This window comes from Hirundo rustica, chromosome 3 (genome assembly GCF_015227805.2).
Source record: "Hirundo rustica isolate bHirRus1 chromosome 3, bHirRus1.pri.v3, whole genome shotgun sequence".
In the NCBI taxonomy this organism is placed as follows: domain Eukaryota; kingdom Metazoa; phylum Chordata; class Aves; order Passeriformes; family Hirundinidae; genus Hirundo; species Hirundo rustica.
Window position 1 is genome coordinate 53,119,640 of NC_053452.1, and position 18,366 is coordinate 53,138,005.

An 18,366-nucleotide genomic window follows, 5' to 3' on the forward strand; every position below is an offset into this window, starting at 1 on the left:
AAGTGAGTTACAAGCTGCGAAGTTCAGATTTGTTTCACAGTCAAAAATCACACTCATTAGATCATAACGACATTTCTTGTTTCAAGTTGTGCCCATTCAGTTGTGTCATGGTAGTTACTGTATTCCTGGTATTGCTTTTCAGGGAAGTCATTTGAATGGCAGAAGAGTTGCACAAGTAGCTGGCAGATCTCTCTTTTTGAGCTTTCTTCCTGCAGCGAAGCTGGTTGTTGAAATGTCTTCTAAAACTCTCACTGAGAAAATACAGTGCAAATGGGTTGACACAAGAGTTGCAGAAGCTTAGCACTCGGGCCACTAAGGTAACAACCATATGTCCCATCGATGGATCAATCTTATTGTAATGAAAAGATCTGTACATGTATAGTACGTGGTTAGGAAACCAGCAGATAGCAAAGAAGCCAACAAAAACTAAAACTATTTTTGCCAGACGCTTCCGAGTTTCCATCTAAAAAGATGAAGAGAACCCAAATGAACAACAACCAATAGAACTACGCCACATAACAGACTTAATTAAAATGTCACATTTTGCTCTATATTAGCTTCAACAATTGTCTTGAGTAAGGCCAGGTTACTCAATGCTTCCTCCAAGGCCTGAATTACTTTTGCTGTCTCATTTACTTTCCTTTTCCTCTTTCAGTTTACTTTCAGTGAACTTTCTTAGTTGTTTGCGGTTACAGAAGGTTGCTTGTTCTATATGGTACACGCAGCAAGAGTAATTGATTCATGACCCAAGGAAACACTGGCTTTTAGCCTGTAAGCATGCACCAAAGGATGTCATGAGATCTCAGTGCTTGGCTCGAAACTTAAGTTTTAGTTAGAAAGCTATTTAGAAACTGTTGGCTTCAAAATCTAGAGATATCATGAGATAGATACTAAGGTGTTAGCTATTGAGTGGTACCTATATCCCTTTGTTTTTCACTGAGCATCTCAGCTTGCACCTCTCTCCTAAGGAAATCACCAAAATTGCATTACACCATCTGAAGCATCTTAATTCCAGGGCATGGTGAAAGGTTACATTAATTGCAATAACATCACGAAACGTACCTTTATTTGCCGTGCTAAGGTATAACAGATTACATTGTAGATACTGAGAGTGGCTGAAAAGATGGCAGGATATGAGCCTACACAGTGGTTTCAAACTGAGAGAGGGAGATAAACTGCCCAAGTAGAAGGCACCAAAGAGGGGCAGAAAGTTTCCCCATATTCCTCCTAAAAGACTTATTATGTATATCAGGCATGAAGGTTTTGCAGAGCAAGGAAAGTTTTCTACTCTACTCAATTTTCTGGGGGAAAAAAACCCCAATCAATTGAATTTATTCAAATGGTTTTTCAAAATCTGTGAAATTAATCTTTAAATAGTTTTCGTGGGTCTATCTTTTGTTTTGTTATCAAACAAAAAACAGTGGGGAAATAAAAAAAAAATATTAAAAACTTTGACATTCAGACAGATTGCAAGAGCAGAGTAAAATTATAAGAAGTATAGTATGAATATTACACTCAGCCTAAAGTAACATGAGCTGATAGCAATAGTCTGAATTTATTTCCTCTTGCAGGGAGATATTTAAGTTCACCAGAATTTTCTATTCTTCTGAGCCTCATAGATTAACAAAGAGAAAAAAACCTAAGTAGAATGAAAAAAATGTGTTCTTACTTTGAAAATGCATGTGAGTTCAGAAATGTGGTATAAATTAAATATTGTTTCCATCCAGAGGGTTCAGCCAAAAGGCTCTCTATATTTCACAGGCAAATAAAATAATACATGGAGTGCTAATATGTATGCACTTTTGACAAGAAACAGACTAGAGTAGAAATGAAATGTAGCTCAAAAAGGACATAAAGGAATGTAATCTTTCTAAAAGAACGTGTTCATGCAAACAGATTTCTGTGACTATGAAATTTTTCTAAATTACTGGCAGAGAAAACCATTCAAAACTGTATAAATGGGCATAAGTATTTTTCTCTATCAATACTAATGCTTTTGCAAAGTAGTTGAGGCACTTTCACTGCAAAAGCTGTTAGTTGTACATACGTGTGTTCCTGCTAATGTTACTATCTTATTGCTTTCTGTGCCTTACAGGGAAGATTGGCTTTGTCCAGCTTTTTAAAATGCTTTGTCTCAAAGATATACAGAATCTATAACAAGAGTTTTATAGTGTCTCTAGCAGAAAGGATATTAGAAAAGTGCAAGTTCAGTACTGTATTCAAGAAAGTAAAAAAAAAAAAAAAAAAAAAAAAAAAAAAAAAAAAAAAAAATTAATCCTCTATGTTCACATTTCCAGCACTCCTTCATCTGAGAAGAATCTCAAATCCCCTAAGTAAAGTTTTCCCTGCCTATGTCAGTTTTCCCATTTCCAAGCACAAATAAAAAGGAACAATTCTCAAAACATTAATGTAAGATTTCTTTCCTAAAATGACTGCCTACAGAGACAGGTGAAGCCACCATCATGAATTACAAAAACATCATTCCTCAGTAAGAATACAAGTAATGGTTACAGTAACAGCACATAGAAACATATATGCCAATCTCATTTGCTGTTAGGAATGTGCATTCATGGCAATGAATTTATAATTTTCCTTGTTCATAATCACATACTGGGCTTAATACTGAGTAATTGCGAAAACAAGAAAAATTTTGAGATAATTCTTGGCCTATTTTATGTGGAAGCTGAACTAATCCTCTGCAAAATCCAACAAGCTGGATGTTATAATTCCTTGGCTTTCATTTATAAGTGTATACAGCACACAAATCTTTTACCGGGATGTAAAAAGCAAATTGCTTACCTGTCTTTTGGAATGTTCACTGTGTTCTCCTGGGATGTTGTGAGCACTTTTTATTAAACTCTTTGCAATATGATAGTAGTAGATACTGATAATTACAAGAGGGACAAGGAAATACACAAGGAAAAGCAGCACAGAGTGGATCTTTGGGTGCATGTCGTCTGTCATGGGATATGGTATGCAAGCTGTGAACGTGGCATTATCTGTGTCATTGATGTGAGCCAGTTCGGAGAACACTGCTTCAGGAACTGCTAGGAGCGTGGATATTACCCAGATGGCAGTGGCTTTAAGACAAGTCCATAGCACTGCACTGGAGGTCTGGATGTCCATGGGATTTACAATTGCTTTGTATCTGAAATTGATCAAAATGCAGATGCAAGTTAAAAGGTATTCAAATTCAACATGCAATGTACAAGCTTACTTCACTTCTTTGATTAAACTAATGTAATTTTTTCTTGCTTAAAATGTCAAGGGGCTTGTAATCTTTCTTTAACTTGCATTCTCTAAATCTCTACCTTTTTCTGTATACACTCTTAGGAGGAGGCAGAAGGAGCCCTGCATACAACCTGTGGCTGTAGGTGGCCATTCTGTGCCAGTGTGGTGAAAGAGAAGAATCAGCCATTGCTCTACCCTTTGCTGCTCCAAATACTGCCAGCAAATCTCCAAATGTGCCTCCTAGCTCCATACTCCACGTGTACAAGCCCATGCACACTTAGTGTTTCCTTCCTTCCTTCTTTCCTTGGCTCCTGAAGCCCAGGGCTCTCTCTTGCTGCCACCACAACTTTCCCACTCTAGGATGCTCCCAGCCCCCTTCAGAGGAATATATGCATCATCATAAAGTCAGGCATATATGACTCCCCACGGCCTGCGCAGAAAGTATTAAACTCTTACATAAAGTAAATATTTCCATATCAATAGCTGGAAGCTGCTGCTCTACACTGCAATTTGGAAATCTGTCTCGTAATGTATGATTGCATATAAACCTTTGTGGAACTGATAATTTCATAGTCCCTGCAATAGAAACAGGAAGAATTGCAGAAAATGGAAATACCACTCTAGACCAAAATAAAATAAATTAATAGATGTAGACTTTGGTCCAGAATTCTTTTATTAAAAAAAAAATCATTGCAGGAGGTGATACAAAGTCAGGCTTTCCACAAGAAAATGCATGTGTAATAAGGACAAATATAATTTGAGAAAAATATTTCAAGGATACCTTAAGGTTCCACTTGGATTTTTAATTTATTTAATTTTTTTAAATGTAAGTAAACTATGCTTTAATGATTTTAATAAAAATGAAACCTTAAACAAAGGTTAAGCAAAACATTTCATTTTGTCTATGCTCAGTATGTCTGTTCATGGGATTTTTTTTAACTTCATTATATTTTTGTTTCTATTTTCAATTTGATTTGGGATGGCTGTGATTTTTTCTAAAAGAGAAGAAATTTTGAGAAGCGGAAAAAATATTCTTCTTTAATATTCAAAGAAAAGTTTAACAAAATAAGGGGAGTCAGGAGAGATTCATAGTCCAAGTCCATAACATCCTCAGGTGTTTGCAGTCAGTGGAGAAATACTTTCAAGGAATGATTCAAATTTTAGGTATATTAAATCACCCTCTAGGGTGCTTGGTTTTTTTTCTCTGTTAGCTACACAATGAGCTTAGATTAAGGAGAACAGTAAGATAGATGCCTCTGCTTTGTGATAAAATTCCATATCCATGCATGTAGATAGATACACATGCATACTGATGTATAAATATGTACGGGTATGAGCAAGTGTCTAAGTACTTACCAAGTTTATACCCAAACATAACATGGTTGCTGAAGGGAATGCTGATAAATGGAGCTGTGATCCCAAATACCCCTTAGGGCTAATTTGCAGGTCCTGACAGGTAGTTCCTAGCCCCTCAACACCTTAAGTAGATGTTTGCAACTGACTATGACTTGAAAATGTCTGGAGCAGAGCACTCTCATGGTACACAAGGAAACCTTTCCTTCAGAGAATATATGAGTCAAAATGTGCCTTGGGATACTCTTTCTCAGGTTTCTGATAAATTTTTTGACCATTAAATAATTAAAAATAATGGCTATTAATGTTCATATCCTCTCTAAATTCAGAGAGAGAATTTTTACTGTATTTTCACCTATCATGGAATAGAAAACAAAACTCAGCAAACTGTCTCTGTTAATTTATATTTACCATTTCTGCTAACACACAGTGAGAAACTCCCTGGATACTAAATTGTAAAGAAAACCTTTATACTGCCATAGGAAGGGCAGAAGTTTCTGCACAAAGCACGAGTACTACCCAGCACAAACTGTGACCTTATTATTCAATAATTGCTTCCTATTGCTGTCTGCCTCTATTTCATTACATGAAGACAGACCCTCTATTTTTGAGGTGATATCAAGTCCTTACATCTGCTCATTTTTAAAAAAGTTTGCATTCTCAGGGAAGAGCTGGTTTGGGGATTTTGGGGTAGGGGGAGGACATTGGATAAAAATAATGTTTTGTAGTACCTTTTTTTTCCCTCTCCTTTTCCATATCATTGCTTCAAAATATTTTGACCACAGTCCTATGACCCAAGTAAGTGACCATGTCATGGATAGTAATCATTTTAGCAGCAAATTCGCCTAGTTAATCTCTAAATGGAAGACTTTTTCAGAAGTTTTTAAATTAGCAGAAGATGTGACTTTGGCATATATTGCTGATTCAGCAAATAGAATGCTTTTCCCTGAGCCATAACTTACTCCAAGTGGAAAGGCATTGGAGTAGAATGCCCTTTTTCACAAACCAGCTGAGTTTCGTGCAAAACAAACCCATTCTTTTATTCTACTAGGTGTCAACCTAGTCAGTGTCAACGGGAAGAAAAATGCACTGTGTTCTACAAAACCTGTCATCTTTTTTATATCTTTAAAAAGCTATAGAGTGAAAAGAAACAGGTTACAGATAAAATGAAATGTAAACTGAGTGTAATGAGAAATGTTCCCAAAGTTCTCTTCCTTTGTATAAAACCAGTGTAAGGCTAAAACACACCACCAACCATTCAAATTACTAAGACCATATTTTCCATCAATAAACAATGGCAATAAATTAGACTAATGGTGCAAATTAGTCAAATTAGTAAGTAAATTTGTCTTTTCTTTTACTTCACTGATGAAAAAGGAACAAATTATAGGTTGCCATGAAGTTCAGGAAGTAATTATAAGTATGCATTTGGTTTTAATTAAAAGCTTTTATTTAAATTCCATCTTCTTATATCCTCTGTTATTATCACTGCTGACAAAGGGACCCCAACTCAGGAAACCCTTCCTGTCTTTGGAGCTGTGGTTTCTGCCAACAGACACAAGCACAAATTTACCCATTCTCCTTCAGCAGATTGGTGGTTTTGTATAGTGGGGTTTTTTTCCATTTGAAAGCAATTTCCTCCCTTCTACACGATCCCAAAATAAATTCACAAAAAGAATATCCTCTTTCTCCAGAGGTATAACATTTTGATACCTTCTAAACTCCAATCTACTTTATCTACTTCTCCTAACTTTTGTTTTCCAAGACTTTCTAAAGGTATTTCTCAGCTCCATTTGAATGGAAGGCACTACTGCTGTTTCTGCTGCATCCACAATGCTTTTTCCCCTCCCACACACTTGATTTCAAAAGAAGGCGCTCCTTTACTAGACCTGTGCTTTCCTTCCTTTGCTTTCCTATGTCTTTGTCTAGAGTAATTTGTTGTGATGACCTTAAAAAAAAACAAACAACAAGCCCTAAAAAGAAAAATCCAAAACAACTAGTCAATACTTAGGCAGCCACTGGAAAATAGCCTACCATTCTAACTAGATTAGCCTCAATATCTCCTTGCCCTTTTGATTCTTGTCCTTTTTTAAAAGCCCTTCAGGCCAAGGACTTTCTTCTTGTTGTTGTTTATATAGTACCTACCAAAATTAGGACGCTAATTTATCACATAATTTCCTACATGACATCACAATGAAAATAAATATAACAATGAAGTGTCAGAAACCAAGCAGAGACACAGTTCAGACAGGGGAGTCTCACATTACTTTGCTTTAATTTATATTTGAATCCTGGAGCTGGAGGTGTTGGTATTATTTGCTCATTATAAATAAGCTTTTTAAAGTGATATTGCTGTACCATTGTACTGCATTTCCTGCAAACTAGAGTAATTTATCAAAACCATTCATGTGTTGTTAGTCTTTTATTGTGTCCCTTCATGGTGCTTTCAAACAGAAAAAAATTAACAACATAAAAGCTTATAAATATATGTGAAAAGGAAACGTGGATATATAATCAGTATTTGTTAAAAATACTCATATCATGTCCAGTTACAGTACACTCAACTACAGTAAAATGAAATTTTGGATGGGACCAAAGCCCTTATCCTTGTATGAGCAGTTGCATTATTAAGAGGAGAACAATTTATCTAGCTGAAAATATTGTGGGATCATTTTATCATTTGATTTGAGATTTGCATTGTTCTATTTTATTCTTATAAATTCTTGCAATGTAAAGTATTTTTTTTTCCAGGCAATATCAATATTTTTATTCTGTGCTTATCTCTTTAGAGCAGAGAATTTCATTCACTGAGTAATTAGCATCTTTGAGGTCTGATAGGGAATATAATGAACAGTATATGAAATGAAGACTGGAAGACCATGTGTAAACACACTTAAAGTCAATGTCAATAACATGTGTTCTATGTTTCTCAGGGGGGAAAACTTAAGATTTTTCAAAGTGGAAAATATTTTCCGCTCTGTAAAAATACACTCTGAGCCAAAAACTATAAAAAATGCTTCAACAATTATTGATCATTTCTCCACCCTGAAAAGAATCAAACCATAAGTTTCCCAGGATGGTGGAGGGGTTTTTTTCTGCATGAAATACTTTACCTGTCCTGTCCACCCAGTGTTTCAGAGGAGACATTTTCCCTTTCCTTTTAACTTTTTCTTCTCTTTCTACTTCTGCTACTTGCTATTTGCCTCACATTAGCTAACTATGCTTCTTACAATCTTGTGCAAATCTTGCAATGCCAGCTCACTGCCTGCAATCTGAACTTTTAGTTCTCCTTCTCTAAAGTCATTCCTTTATATCTGCACTAGTTAAAAGCACCATAAGTAATTTGCTCAATTCTCCTCCTGAAACCAATATCAGTAAATTGTTTCACCAGCTATTATTCAGAAAAGTTCATATATGTCAGTACTCCCAGTAAATTTATATTTAAGTTTGATAATTTCAAGTGAACTTGATAATTTCATGTTCACTGATGAACATGTTTTTACATATCTTAAGACAGACTAATAGGTTATGATTAGAGCTGCAGTTTCTCTAAGTTTTTGCTGTGAAAAGGGGGAGGGGAGGGATGAGGAACCAAATCTAATAAAGATGCTACATCTATATGAGCAAACTAAACAGTGCTATAGTTATTTTTAGGTCCAGAGGCCAAGTGTCATTGGCTGTACGCCCATGACTATTTAATCTCTTTAACAGCCCAGTACGAGACCACCACATCCAAACAAATTTGTCAGTTTACACTTCTGTTGGTAATGGCCCCTGGGCTTGTGTGTAATCCTGAATCATGTCTAGAAATTGTTTAGAGAACTGTTTAGAGATTGACCCAGGTCAAAACCACATCATGGACTTCTACAAAACCAGCTTGACAAGTGTCTGAGTACCAGTCCTTTGTCCCATGCTCTGGTACTGTTGAATATGGGTTTGTGCACAGATAGATAGATATACACAGACAAATGTATAAGCATAGAAAAAAACCCCCACACTTTCAGGTGCCAGAAAACATCATCCAGAAGCCTCACACAATGGCTGGCCCCTACCAACCCACTGTGCCAATTCCTTCTTAATTTTTAAAACGAGAGAGCAGTTGTATTTTCCCCGCTGTGTGTGCCAGGAGCTCCCCAGATTGCACCTACTCTGTTTGCGCCTAAGCTTCATTTACAATCCTGAAACTAAGTAAGAAACAGGCAAGTTGAGGAGTCTCATCTCAAAGTTATGTTTAAATAATGGCTGGGGAACACCAAAGTAATCATCCTTCACAAAAATGCCAGAGCAAAGGCAGCTCTGGCATGTGCCTCTCGAGGAACAAAATGGGACCATTCATGCATCTAGGGTGTCTGGGAGCCATTGTCCAGGTCTGCTAGACAGTGGCTCAAAATTAACATTTCATCTGTGAGGAGAGAACTTTATTCTTAGCCCACTGCATCATACAAACAACTGGATGTACTATTTCCAATGGGGAAGTATAAGGGAACTCAGTATGTGTATTCTCTTGGCTTCTATCACCTTTCTATTTATCTCATCCAACACTATTTATCTCATTCCAACACTAATTTGGAATTCTGGATTTTGGATTGTGCTCAGGAGGGGTGGATAGGATGAGGGGAATGACAGTACCTAGGCTAGATATTAGGCCTTGTAATGTGCAGCCTGGATGAGCCTAGATACTGTTTGGCTTTGTCCCCTAGTTCTCTGTTGTCCTTTTAAAAAAAACTTAGAAAACCACAACTAACCTTGTTTAATTCTTTCAGGGTTTATAGTCTCAATCCTGAAGGGTCAAAGGACTTTGAGAAAAGAGAAATCCACTTCTCCAAATGAGTTTGATACAAATCCCATCGACACCTCCACCTTTAGACAGATGAGACAGTTGCATGCTTGTCTCCATATTTACTATGTGCTTACTGCATGTCTCAGCAAAAATATCTACATACTTGAATGAAAATGATCTCATAAAATCATCATTGCTGGATCAGAAGGTCAATAAAAATATCAATTACAGAAACTAGAGTGTCTGAAAGAAGAAATCCCAAGTGTAAAATACGCTTAGTGCCAGATTACCTTTATAAAATTTTTGCTGTTACAAAACAATTCCTCCCATTTTGTTGATTAATTCAGTTATAGTCCAGGCCATGGCAGATGACATACTGTTGTGGTGAACATTACATGGTCAGATGATCTTTAGAAATGTTACAAGCCAGGAAGAATTAAATAACCAAACCTCTATTAATATATCTAGAACTAATTTCCTATTTGCGGATGTAGACCCTAAATCTCTAATTTCTAAATTCAAAAATCAGCAAATTCATTTATTTGCTCCAGTATTATCATATAAAAGCTCTACTCTTATACTTTTAAACACATTTCCAGGTCAATTATATTTGCAACTTCTGATCTTGGTCTGCCCTGAAATCAATGTAGATGGAAAATAAACAAGAACACACCATGGTAAAAAAAGGAATATAAAAAGATTATAGAGGGAAAAGTTAATATAGCAATCCTTAAAATGCATTTAATCAAACAAACTTGGAACTAAAATATAAGCATGAAACTATTTTTTAAAAAATACTATTAAAAGCAGATGGGAAAAAAAACCACAAAACAATGTTTGGAATAATAACATGAAGGAAAAAAAAATTTATGAGATATAATGACAGCATATCAGAATAACCCATTTCTCTCATGTTTATACACACACCACAAATTTATTTTAATATATGCTCATACAAACCTGGAAATATACAAATCTATATGCAGCAGATGCAGTTATGAAAAGGTTATGTGGACTGTTTGCCTCATGGTTATTTTCTCTGATATCTGAAAAGTTATGGCAACTTAATTCCAAAATATGCTTCTCTTCAGTGGACACCAAAGTAGGTTTCCTCTAATTTCTGCAAATGTAATGAACTTTTAAGAACTTACTTGCTATTTGTAATTACACTGTCAAGTTATGCTGAATCTCAGCATGGATTTAGAAGTTGCTAGTGACACGTGTTTAGACATAGGGATCATGACTGCATATATTGTGTTTCATTAATACATATAAAAACCTATAAAATAATTTAGCACCAGAAATATATAGTCTGGTTCTGCAGCAGAACTCATAAATACAAAAGTTCCTCTGTAATTAAACAATTTAAAATGAAGATTCAATTAAGTTATCCCTTTTCAGGAAGATATTGAAGAGTTCCATCACACTACACACATATACAGAGGTGTATTATTTATTCTTAATGAATTTATCATGTGAAGTCTTTTTTCCTAAACAAAGCATTGGTAGAGCATACTTGATCTTTGGCGTAGTTTCTGAGGATCTGCTAAATGCAGACTTGAGAATTCTAACATTCCAATTTGTATTAACCCATTGCAGTGTTACACATAAGGGAATCATGTACCCCATTATGCTGAGGGGCAAACAAAATAAATTAATGGTGATATACTTGTTAAGAATTGGGCTGGATCTGCTGTCTAGCAGCTATTTTGTCTGTCACAGACACAGGCTTTTACTGGATAGGTCATAAAAGCAGGAGACAGGAGGGATGATTTTGAAGCTGTTTCTCTGTGTTTAGCTCAGAAGAAGCAATCAGACACCAGCATTTGCAATAGTTAACACAAGTTGGTTTCTACCAGCACAACACAGGCACTGCATTGATCACTGACTGGGATAAACACCACAGCCATTTCCCACTTCACCATCCTCAATCTAAGCTGTCTCTGTATCGGAGAGTCCACACAGGACACACAAAAAAGCAGGAGTTTCACAGACGCATGTGTCTGTATGAAGTTTGAGAAACAGTTGCCTAACTTGGCAGGAAAATGTTATTTGCTGAGAAATCATTTTCAGCTGTGCAAAGACAGTCACAAAAGGAACTTCTCCAACAGCTGACTTGAATTGCCGGCTGGGACAGTATTACCCTAGAATAGTTAATCTACTAATAGTTAATCTTAATCTGCTCCAGATATAAAATTCTTTCTGCATTGTTGGAGAGGGGGTGGTTCTGCCATCTCTTTTTTCTGGAATATTTTATGTCATATTCCTTTTATCTGCATAAGATGTATATAAACTAATTGGAAAATTATTGGGTGGGGACAGGAGAGGACAGGCTTCATTGCTTAATTTGGCAAAGGTTTTCTGGCAAGCTTTATTTTGTGAGTCAAGTTTGCATATATGAACTAAAAGGCAAGTTTAATAAATGTGACAGACAAACCTTGCAAACCTCTCCTAAATTTCTTTTGTGTTGCCTGGTATTTCATACTGCTACAGCCTACAGTAAGAGAAACATCTGGGCCATCATTTATTTTAATGTACTTCAGTAATTCATTCATTCAGTACATTTTCCTGAAGTGTTAAGGTTTTTAAAATATATACTTATAGCATCTATAGTTCTACTTGGCCCATATATTTTTGTTTTTCCATCTACTGGATACAGCTAAGGCATTGTTTTTAACTTATACAGATAATCTTCCCTTTTACCTTGGATTATTTTTTCTTTACTCTTTAGTTAATTATAAGTAATTTTCAAGATGTCATTTAATACTACTTTCCTCATAAGGACTCCTTAGTCCCTCACTATCAGCTATTAGAGCCCAAAAGGCAATCATGTCCACTGTCCTGCTTCACCTGCTCTACTACATCTCATAAGAAATGAGGATTTTATATTTTTTAAATCACTGTATTTCAGCCTGCATGTGCCATAATAAAAGAAAAAACTAAAAATTAATTATGAGAAAAGTAAAAAGAAGTTGTCATTAAGGTGATATTACTAATGAAATACCCAAAGAAGTTACTAGGGCAGCTTTTCACACTTCAGAGCATTTCCAAAGTTCCCAAAAAAAAATAAGATAATAGACCAGCAAACCGAGCCAAAACAGATTTTGTTATCAGAGGGCATCAGAAGTCAGCACAGGGTGCAAACTTGCAAAACAAATTTTTGATTTTTTTTTTTTTTTTTAATATAGATTGCAGTCTTGCAAATCTAAAACAAATAAATAAAGGGGAAAAAAAGAAGGAACAAATAGTTTAGCTATGAAAATCTATAGAATATATTTTAAGCATCTCAGGCTTAAAATTTAGCTATTTTAGCTATTTAAGTATGAATTTAAATTTTCAAACTGTACCCTGTTATTCAAGTCCTTGTCTCATCAAAGGTGTCTATGTCACATTACTTAGGAATAAAGCAAATACGATGCTTTTCCAATTTGAGTAGGGTGGATTCAGCTTTGCTGTCTCCATTAGAGTGCAGCAGAACTGCATTAGAGCTAACATATTTAAATCTTTCATTAGAAAGAAATTTCAGCATAGGAAAAGAAACAGAATTAAATTTAATCTTATTTTTACGAATCACTTAAAAATGAGGCATAAATGACAGCTAAAGAGGAAAGGAAGGACTATATGGGACAAATTTAAAGCTGTTTGAAGGGGCTGCTATTTATTCCTCCAAAGGCTATTCACTCCGGATATCTTGGCATTTTGTGGGTACCTCACAATAATGCAGTAATGCCAGAGGTGCACATTGTAGCACCCAGTCTTAATTCACGCCCTGAGCTGTCCACACTAAGGTTAAAATGCCATCCAGACCTCTGAACCTGAAAAGCATCCTGGAAACACCTTTCCATACCTCCCTGCTTATGTTCTCACCCTACCTAGACTCCTTCCCCTTCACAAAACAGTAAGATCCCTCACTGAGAAAAAGCTGAGGAGCCCTACAAGGGCCCAGTTTGCCTTCTATGCTAAATGTATGGTCCATCATGGACACAAATTGGAAAAACACTCTGTGCAGAACTGAGCGAGTGCAAGCAACCATCACTGGATGGGTGAAGTTAGGTTCATCCCTGGCTTCTGCCCTTTTTGCAGTGAGGGCATACTGACACACATTTTCTCCACGTGTGCCATGCTGCAGTCCCTCTGGCAAACACTTCTCACTTCTTTATTTTATCCTCCTTATCAAAGACCAAGTTCTGAGACTTTCTCATCAACATCCATTAGCCCTTGTCAAAACTGACCCTGGAGACACAAGCTCATCAGAGCTCCATTTCTCAATTCTTGTCCCACCACATCTTTAGGAAACGCATCCCTGGCCATCATGCTCCAGCTCTGGGCACTTTCAGAGTGTGCTGTTCTACACTCCCCTTAGTTCCCCTCTTTTTTTTTTAGTACATTTTTGTCTTTCAGCCTGCTTCCTTTTCCTCTTTTGTCTTTCACTCTATTAAGATTTCTCTTTCTGTTAATCGCTCTTTCTTTTTACTTTGGTTTTATAAACATGATAAATATTAAGGTTTGTAGAGGTGGTCTGGTTTCTCCACAATAGAGAAAGCTCAGTGGCCATGAGGGGCAGGGTCGCTGTCCCTACATATCTCTTGTGTGGCAGTGAGAAGGGACAGCTGGCTCAGCAGCACAGCTCCTGTGCTGCCTTCTCCACCCCATAGGAGAGGGAGATTGCCTGCTCTGACACCAAAACCCTGCACCACCAGTGCCACCATGGTATCAATTCTGCTGCCACCATCCTCACCTTCACCACCGACTTTCCAGCCCAACACATGTGGGGCTGCAGCAGCCCTGGCAGCCAGACCTCCAGGAACTAAGGGGTGGGAAGAGCCAGCTGCTATTCCTGCGATGGGGATGGACAACCTCAGGCAGATTATGCTGCTAAATTTCATCTGCATGGAAGGAAAGTCTGGAAAGTATTGTTAAAAACTACATTTTACATTTGTACACAAACACAAAAATCCCCAAATTAAAATCCAAATGATCTCAATACACGATAATGAAGCTTCTGAATAAAAGGTGCATATTTGTCATACTGAAAGCATTACTGATTTTTTTTTTCCCCCGGGACAAAAAAATCTGCATGAAATAAAGCAACTTTAGAATATATATATACTACTTTTACTAAAATAGTATTACATTTAGTAGTAGTAAAAGTACTACTATTTCTTCCTTCAGTTTGTTGGCAACAATCATTCAGAGTTTATGGCTTCCGTAGCTACTTCTGTTGAATGCATCACACATAAGGAAATTGTCATGCAGAATTTCCACATAAACAATACGTGTTAATTAGACTGTAGAAACCAAGACATTCTCCCTTATCCTAACTTACACAGTCATACTCCAAAGAATCCTAAGTATTCCTAAATCTGTTCTTTAGTGTAATCAATGTCTGGCAGCCTCATGGTTACAAGGAGCAAAAAGCAGGAAGGGCTTTAATTATCTTTATTTTAATAAACTTTGAACATTTTCTGTGAAAGAAGGGGCCACTAAGAAGACATTGTGTACCAGACCAGATAGGCACTGTATTATGATGGAGCCCTCGTGGTGACATCACTGCCTACAAACTGCTAACATCCTACCCTAAGGATAAGATCAACTTATCTGGAGAAAAGACTGCTCCCAGCCAGGCCTCACCTCCTCAGCCCCTCTTGGGTGCAGGATGCTGCCAACACTTCTGATCTGCCAGCATAACCACCCACGACTAATCTAGTTACAACACACATTAGAATCGGGCTACAGATTAGTGTCACAGAAACCCCTCCACACCAGTGCCTCGCCTCTAGATCAACACAAGTGTTGTACAAAGACCGTAGATTTGGCTCCAACCCAGACAGCACTGAAAGTTCAGCCAGCTTCACTCAGCAATCTCCTGGGCCCTAGGAGACTGGTCTCTGAAGTCAGTGGAAGATCTTCTGACTGGAAAATAAAAGTTTTTTGTTCTCAGTTACCTAAAATAAAACTACAAAGGTTAAAGAAACATTGTAAATTCCTAGTATAACCATTTCTGACATTGGCATATACTGTGGAGTCCAAAATGCTGGAGAAATGTATTTAGTATGAGCTTACTTGGTCTCAGCACACAAACTGTAACTGTTTTTTTAGTATGTGCAATTCTGGATTCATTAAGCATAAATGGAGTCAGTATTATAAATTCTTGACTCGTTACTGATGTAAAAAGAAGGATATAAAATTATCTGGAAAATCAAACAATGAATGCTCCAAAGCTATATAAAAAGCAAATTAATGAATCCTTAAACATGAAATTACCAGCATTCCCTCACATTACATTTCTCTAGAGAGATGATCTCCACTAACTGTTTCCCTTTTCAAGTAAGATGTACACCAAAAGATATTAAGGAGTTGAAATAGAGCAGAAAGAAAACTGCAGGGTTTCCTTGGATCTGTAAGGACAGATTTTGAAATACCATTTAACTGAGGTAATCAGAGAGTTACAGGTGTGCACTTTAAGGTATGTTTTGCAAGCTCTTCAAAACCATAAACCATTTCCACAAGTTACAGTCTTTATAGACAAATATGTTAGGTCCTGATTCAAACAGAAGTGAAATTAATGTTCATGGAAGACTACCCTCAAGTGAAATCAAACAATTGACTGAATTAGCTGAGAGGAAAAAAAAAGTTTTAGTCTATTAAAGAAAATAAAGGATTAAAAATTTTAAAGAAACATTACTCTAAGTGTGAAGATATATTTCTAAACTCAACTCATCATGCACCAATATAATGCAATGGCTCAGTTCAAAACCCAACAAAAGAAAATGGGAGAATTTATATGGAGAAAGAATTCAACCTTTTCCTTTCTTTCCAAAAAAATTGCTAAGATAAAAAATAAAGATAATTTCATATAATTTATGTCTGCAATTACACTGCAAGATTTTGTCTTTCAGAGGCTGAAGCATAGTCCTACAGACACTCAGTTGCTATAAATTCCTTAAGTGCTCATTCACAGTAATTGGGAGGAAAAACTAGGGATCCAACTCTTTGTTTCTTCCTAATTTGACAAGTACTGGAGATAAAAGTGTTATTTTCTAGTTTGTGTGGGGTTATTTTCTTTTTTTTTTTTTTCCTTATTCTTCTTTTCTAAAAGTTCAGAAGATAAGAATAGTTTGAACAAAAGTTTAAGACTGACAATTAAAACAGAGCAATCTGGTGTCCCTAAATTTCCAGAAGCTAAACCAGTTCTGGCAATCACCTCTGGCAACCTGCTCTTCTACTAAGGCACCGACACACATACACACCCACATGTGTACACCTTCTCAGCAGAAAGAAATTAACTGATTAAATATACACCTGTGCGTAACTTGGTTTAAGTCACTCACTGCCTGCTGACACAACACTGTGACTTGGCCAGGGTCGTATCTGGCATCCAAAACCTTACTCTAATGAATAAAATTTCAGTCTCTGGACTGTTACAGGACAATCCCAGAGGTGCAGAAGACAGGGCTAAACTCACTTCTTGCAGCTGACACCCTGGAAGCTGGGGGCCAGGCACAGCCATTTGCAGATACCCTTTAACTTCAGTTAGTAACACTTGCCATTGGCCAGGGAGGAAAGAAGCATGGGCGCCTCACAGGTTGGAATCAGGGGATTGCAAACCAGGGATACCTTATCTGGAGAGGCGCTTTACCTTCCACCAAGCCTCATCCCAAGTTGCAGGGAGCTGAGGTGGCAGCCCAGCTTTCCTACCTGTCAGCACTGAGGGCAGTGAGTGTGAAGACAGAGACACCAACGGAGGTCAGCTGGATGACAGGGATGAGCTTGCAGCCCACTTCTCCAAAGAGCCACTCTTCAGAGAAATACCGGGAGGCATCCACAGGAACACAGGTCACTAGCAGAAGCAGATCACCAGCAGCAAGGCTGGAGATGAAGATGTTGGGCACGCTTCTCATGGCGCTGTTGGAAATGAAGATCTTCATGAGGGTGATGTTGCCCAGCAAGCCGACAGTGATGATGAGCAGGTAAAGTGAAGGGATCACACAGCGGATGATGAACATGGCCGTGCCTCTCCCCGGGGACAGCAAGGCTGCGTCGGGCACCAGGTGAACACTCCCATTCTCCCCGAGGAGCATTGCTGTGAGCTCGGGCGGGGGCTCTGGCTCCATTCTCCAGCTTCGCGTGGACTGAAGGTCTCCAGTGCAAAGTGCAGTGGAAGCCACAGGAAACCTTTACCTCTCGGCAAGTCAATCAACTTTCCCCCCTTCCTCTATTGCCTTTCTTCCGACCCCTCCTTTGCCGAGTTTTTGCCCTCAAGAAATGCAGAGGAATGTCCGCCGGCGCAGCGGCCGGGCAGGGAATTAAAAACTCCCATGCGCTGCCCCTCGGCTCTCCGGACAAGCTTCTACCGGCGGGCAGGAGATCCTGAAGGCAGAGAACGCCGTCGGGACAGCCGCCACTTGCCCGCGTCCCCGGGAGCGCCGCTCCCCCCGCGCCCGCGGAGCGGCCGGCGCTGTCCGGCGGCGCCGGTGCTGCCCGAGGAGCGGAGCGAGCCCGCTCCTCGCTCCGCAGCACCGGCTTATACCTGGTACCGGGAGGGGCCGCCCCGCCCCGCCCCGCCCCGCCCCGCCCCGCCCCTCCTCCTGCGAGCGCCTGTGCTCTCCTCCCAGCCCCGCGCCGCCGAGGTGGATCTTGCGGGGAAGGGAGAGGCGGATCCCGGGGCCGCCGCCGTCCCGCGGGGTCCCAGCCCATGAGCGCCACTGGGACGACGGTGAGAGGGAGGGGAGAGGAAAGCTTCTCTCCCCGCCGCTGCCCACCGCAAAGCAGCCCCCGCCAGGCTCTGCACAGCAAACCGGAGAGCTGTCCGACACGTCGGACAGAACGTGGGATCGCCTCCGGAAACTCCTCTTTCAGCATCTTTCTCAGGTGAAACCAGCGTGCTTTGAAACGCAGGGTGGGAGAGAGCGAGGGGCGTGAGAATGAAGAAATTTTATTGCTGACATCCAGCTGCGGATTCCGCATAGATCCTACTCAAAGACGTCAGCTGTGTTCAAAGG

The 18,366-nt window shown here is 38.7% G+C and overlaps 1 protein-coding gene across 1 annotated transcript; it reads right to left on the bottom strand.

The window, feature by feature from the left end:
- Positions 1–61: 61 nt before the first annotated feature.
- On the bottom strand, positions 62–17,826 carry NMBR (neuromedin B receptor). The gene is made up of 3 exons (XM_040059132.2): positions 17,063–17,826; positions 2,800–3,148; positions 62–463 (listed from the first exon to the last, which is right to left on the bottom strand). Exons 1-3 carry the CDS (start codon positions 17,476–17,478, stop codon positions 62–64), a joined length of 1,167 nt encoding a protein of 388 aa, XP_039915066.1. The 5' UTR covers positions 17,479–17,826.
- Between the last annotated feature and the right edge of the window lie 540 nt (positions 17,827–18,366).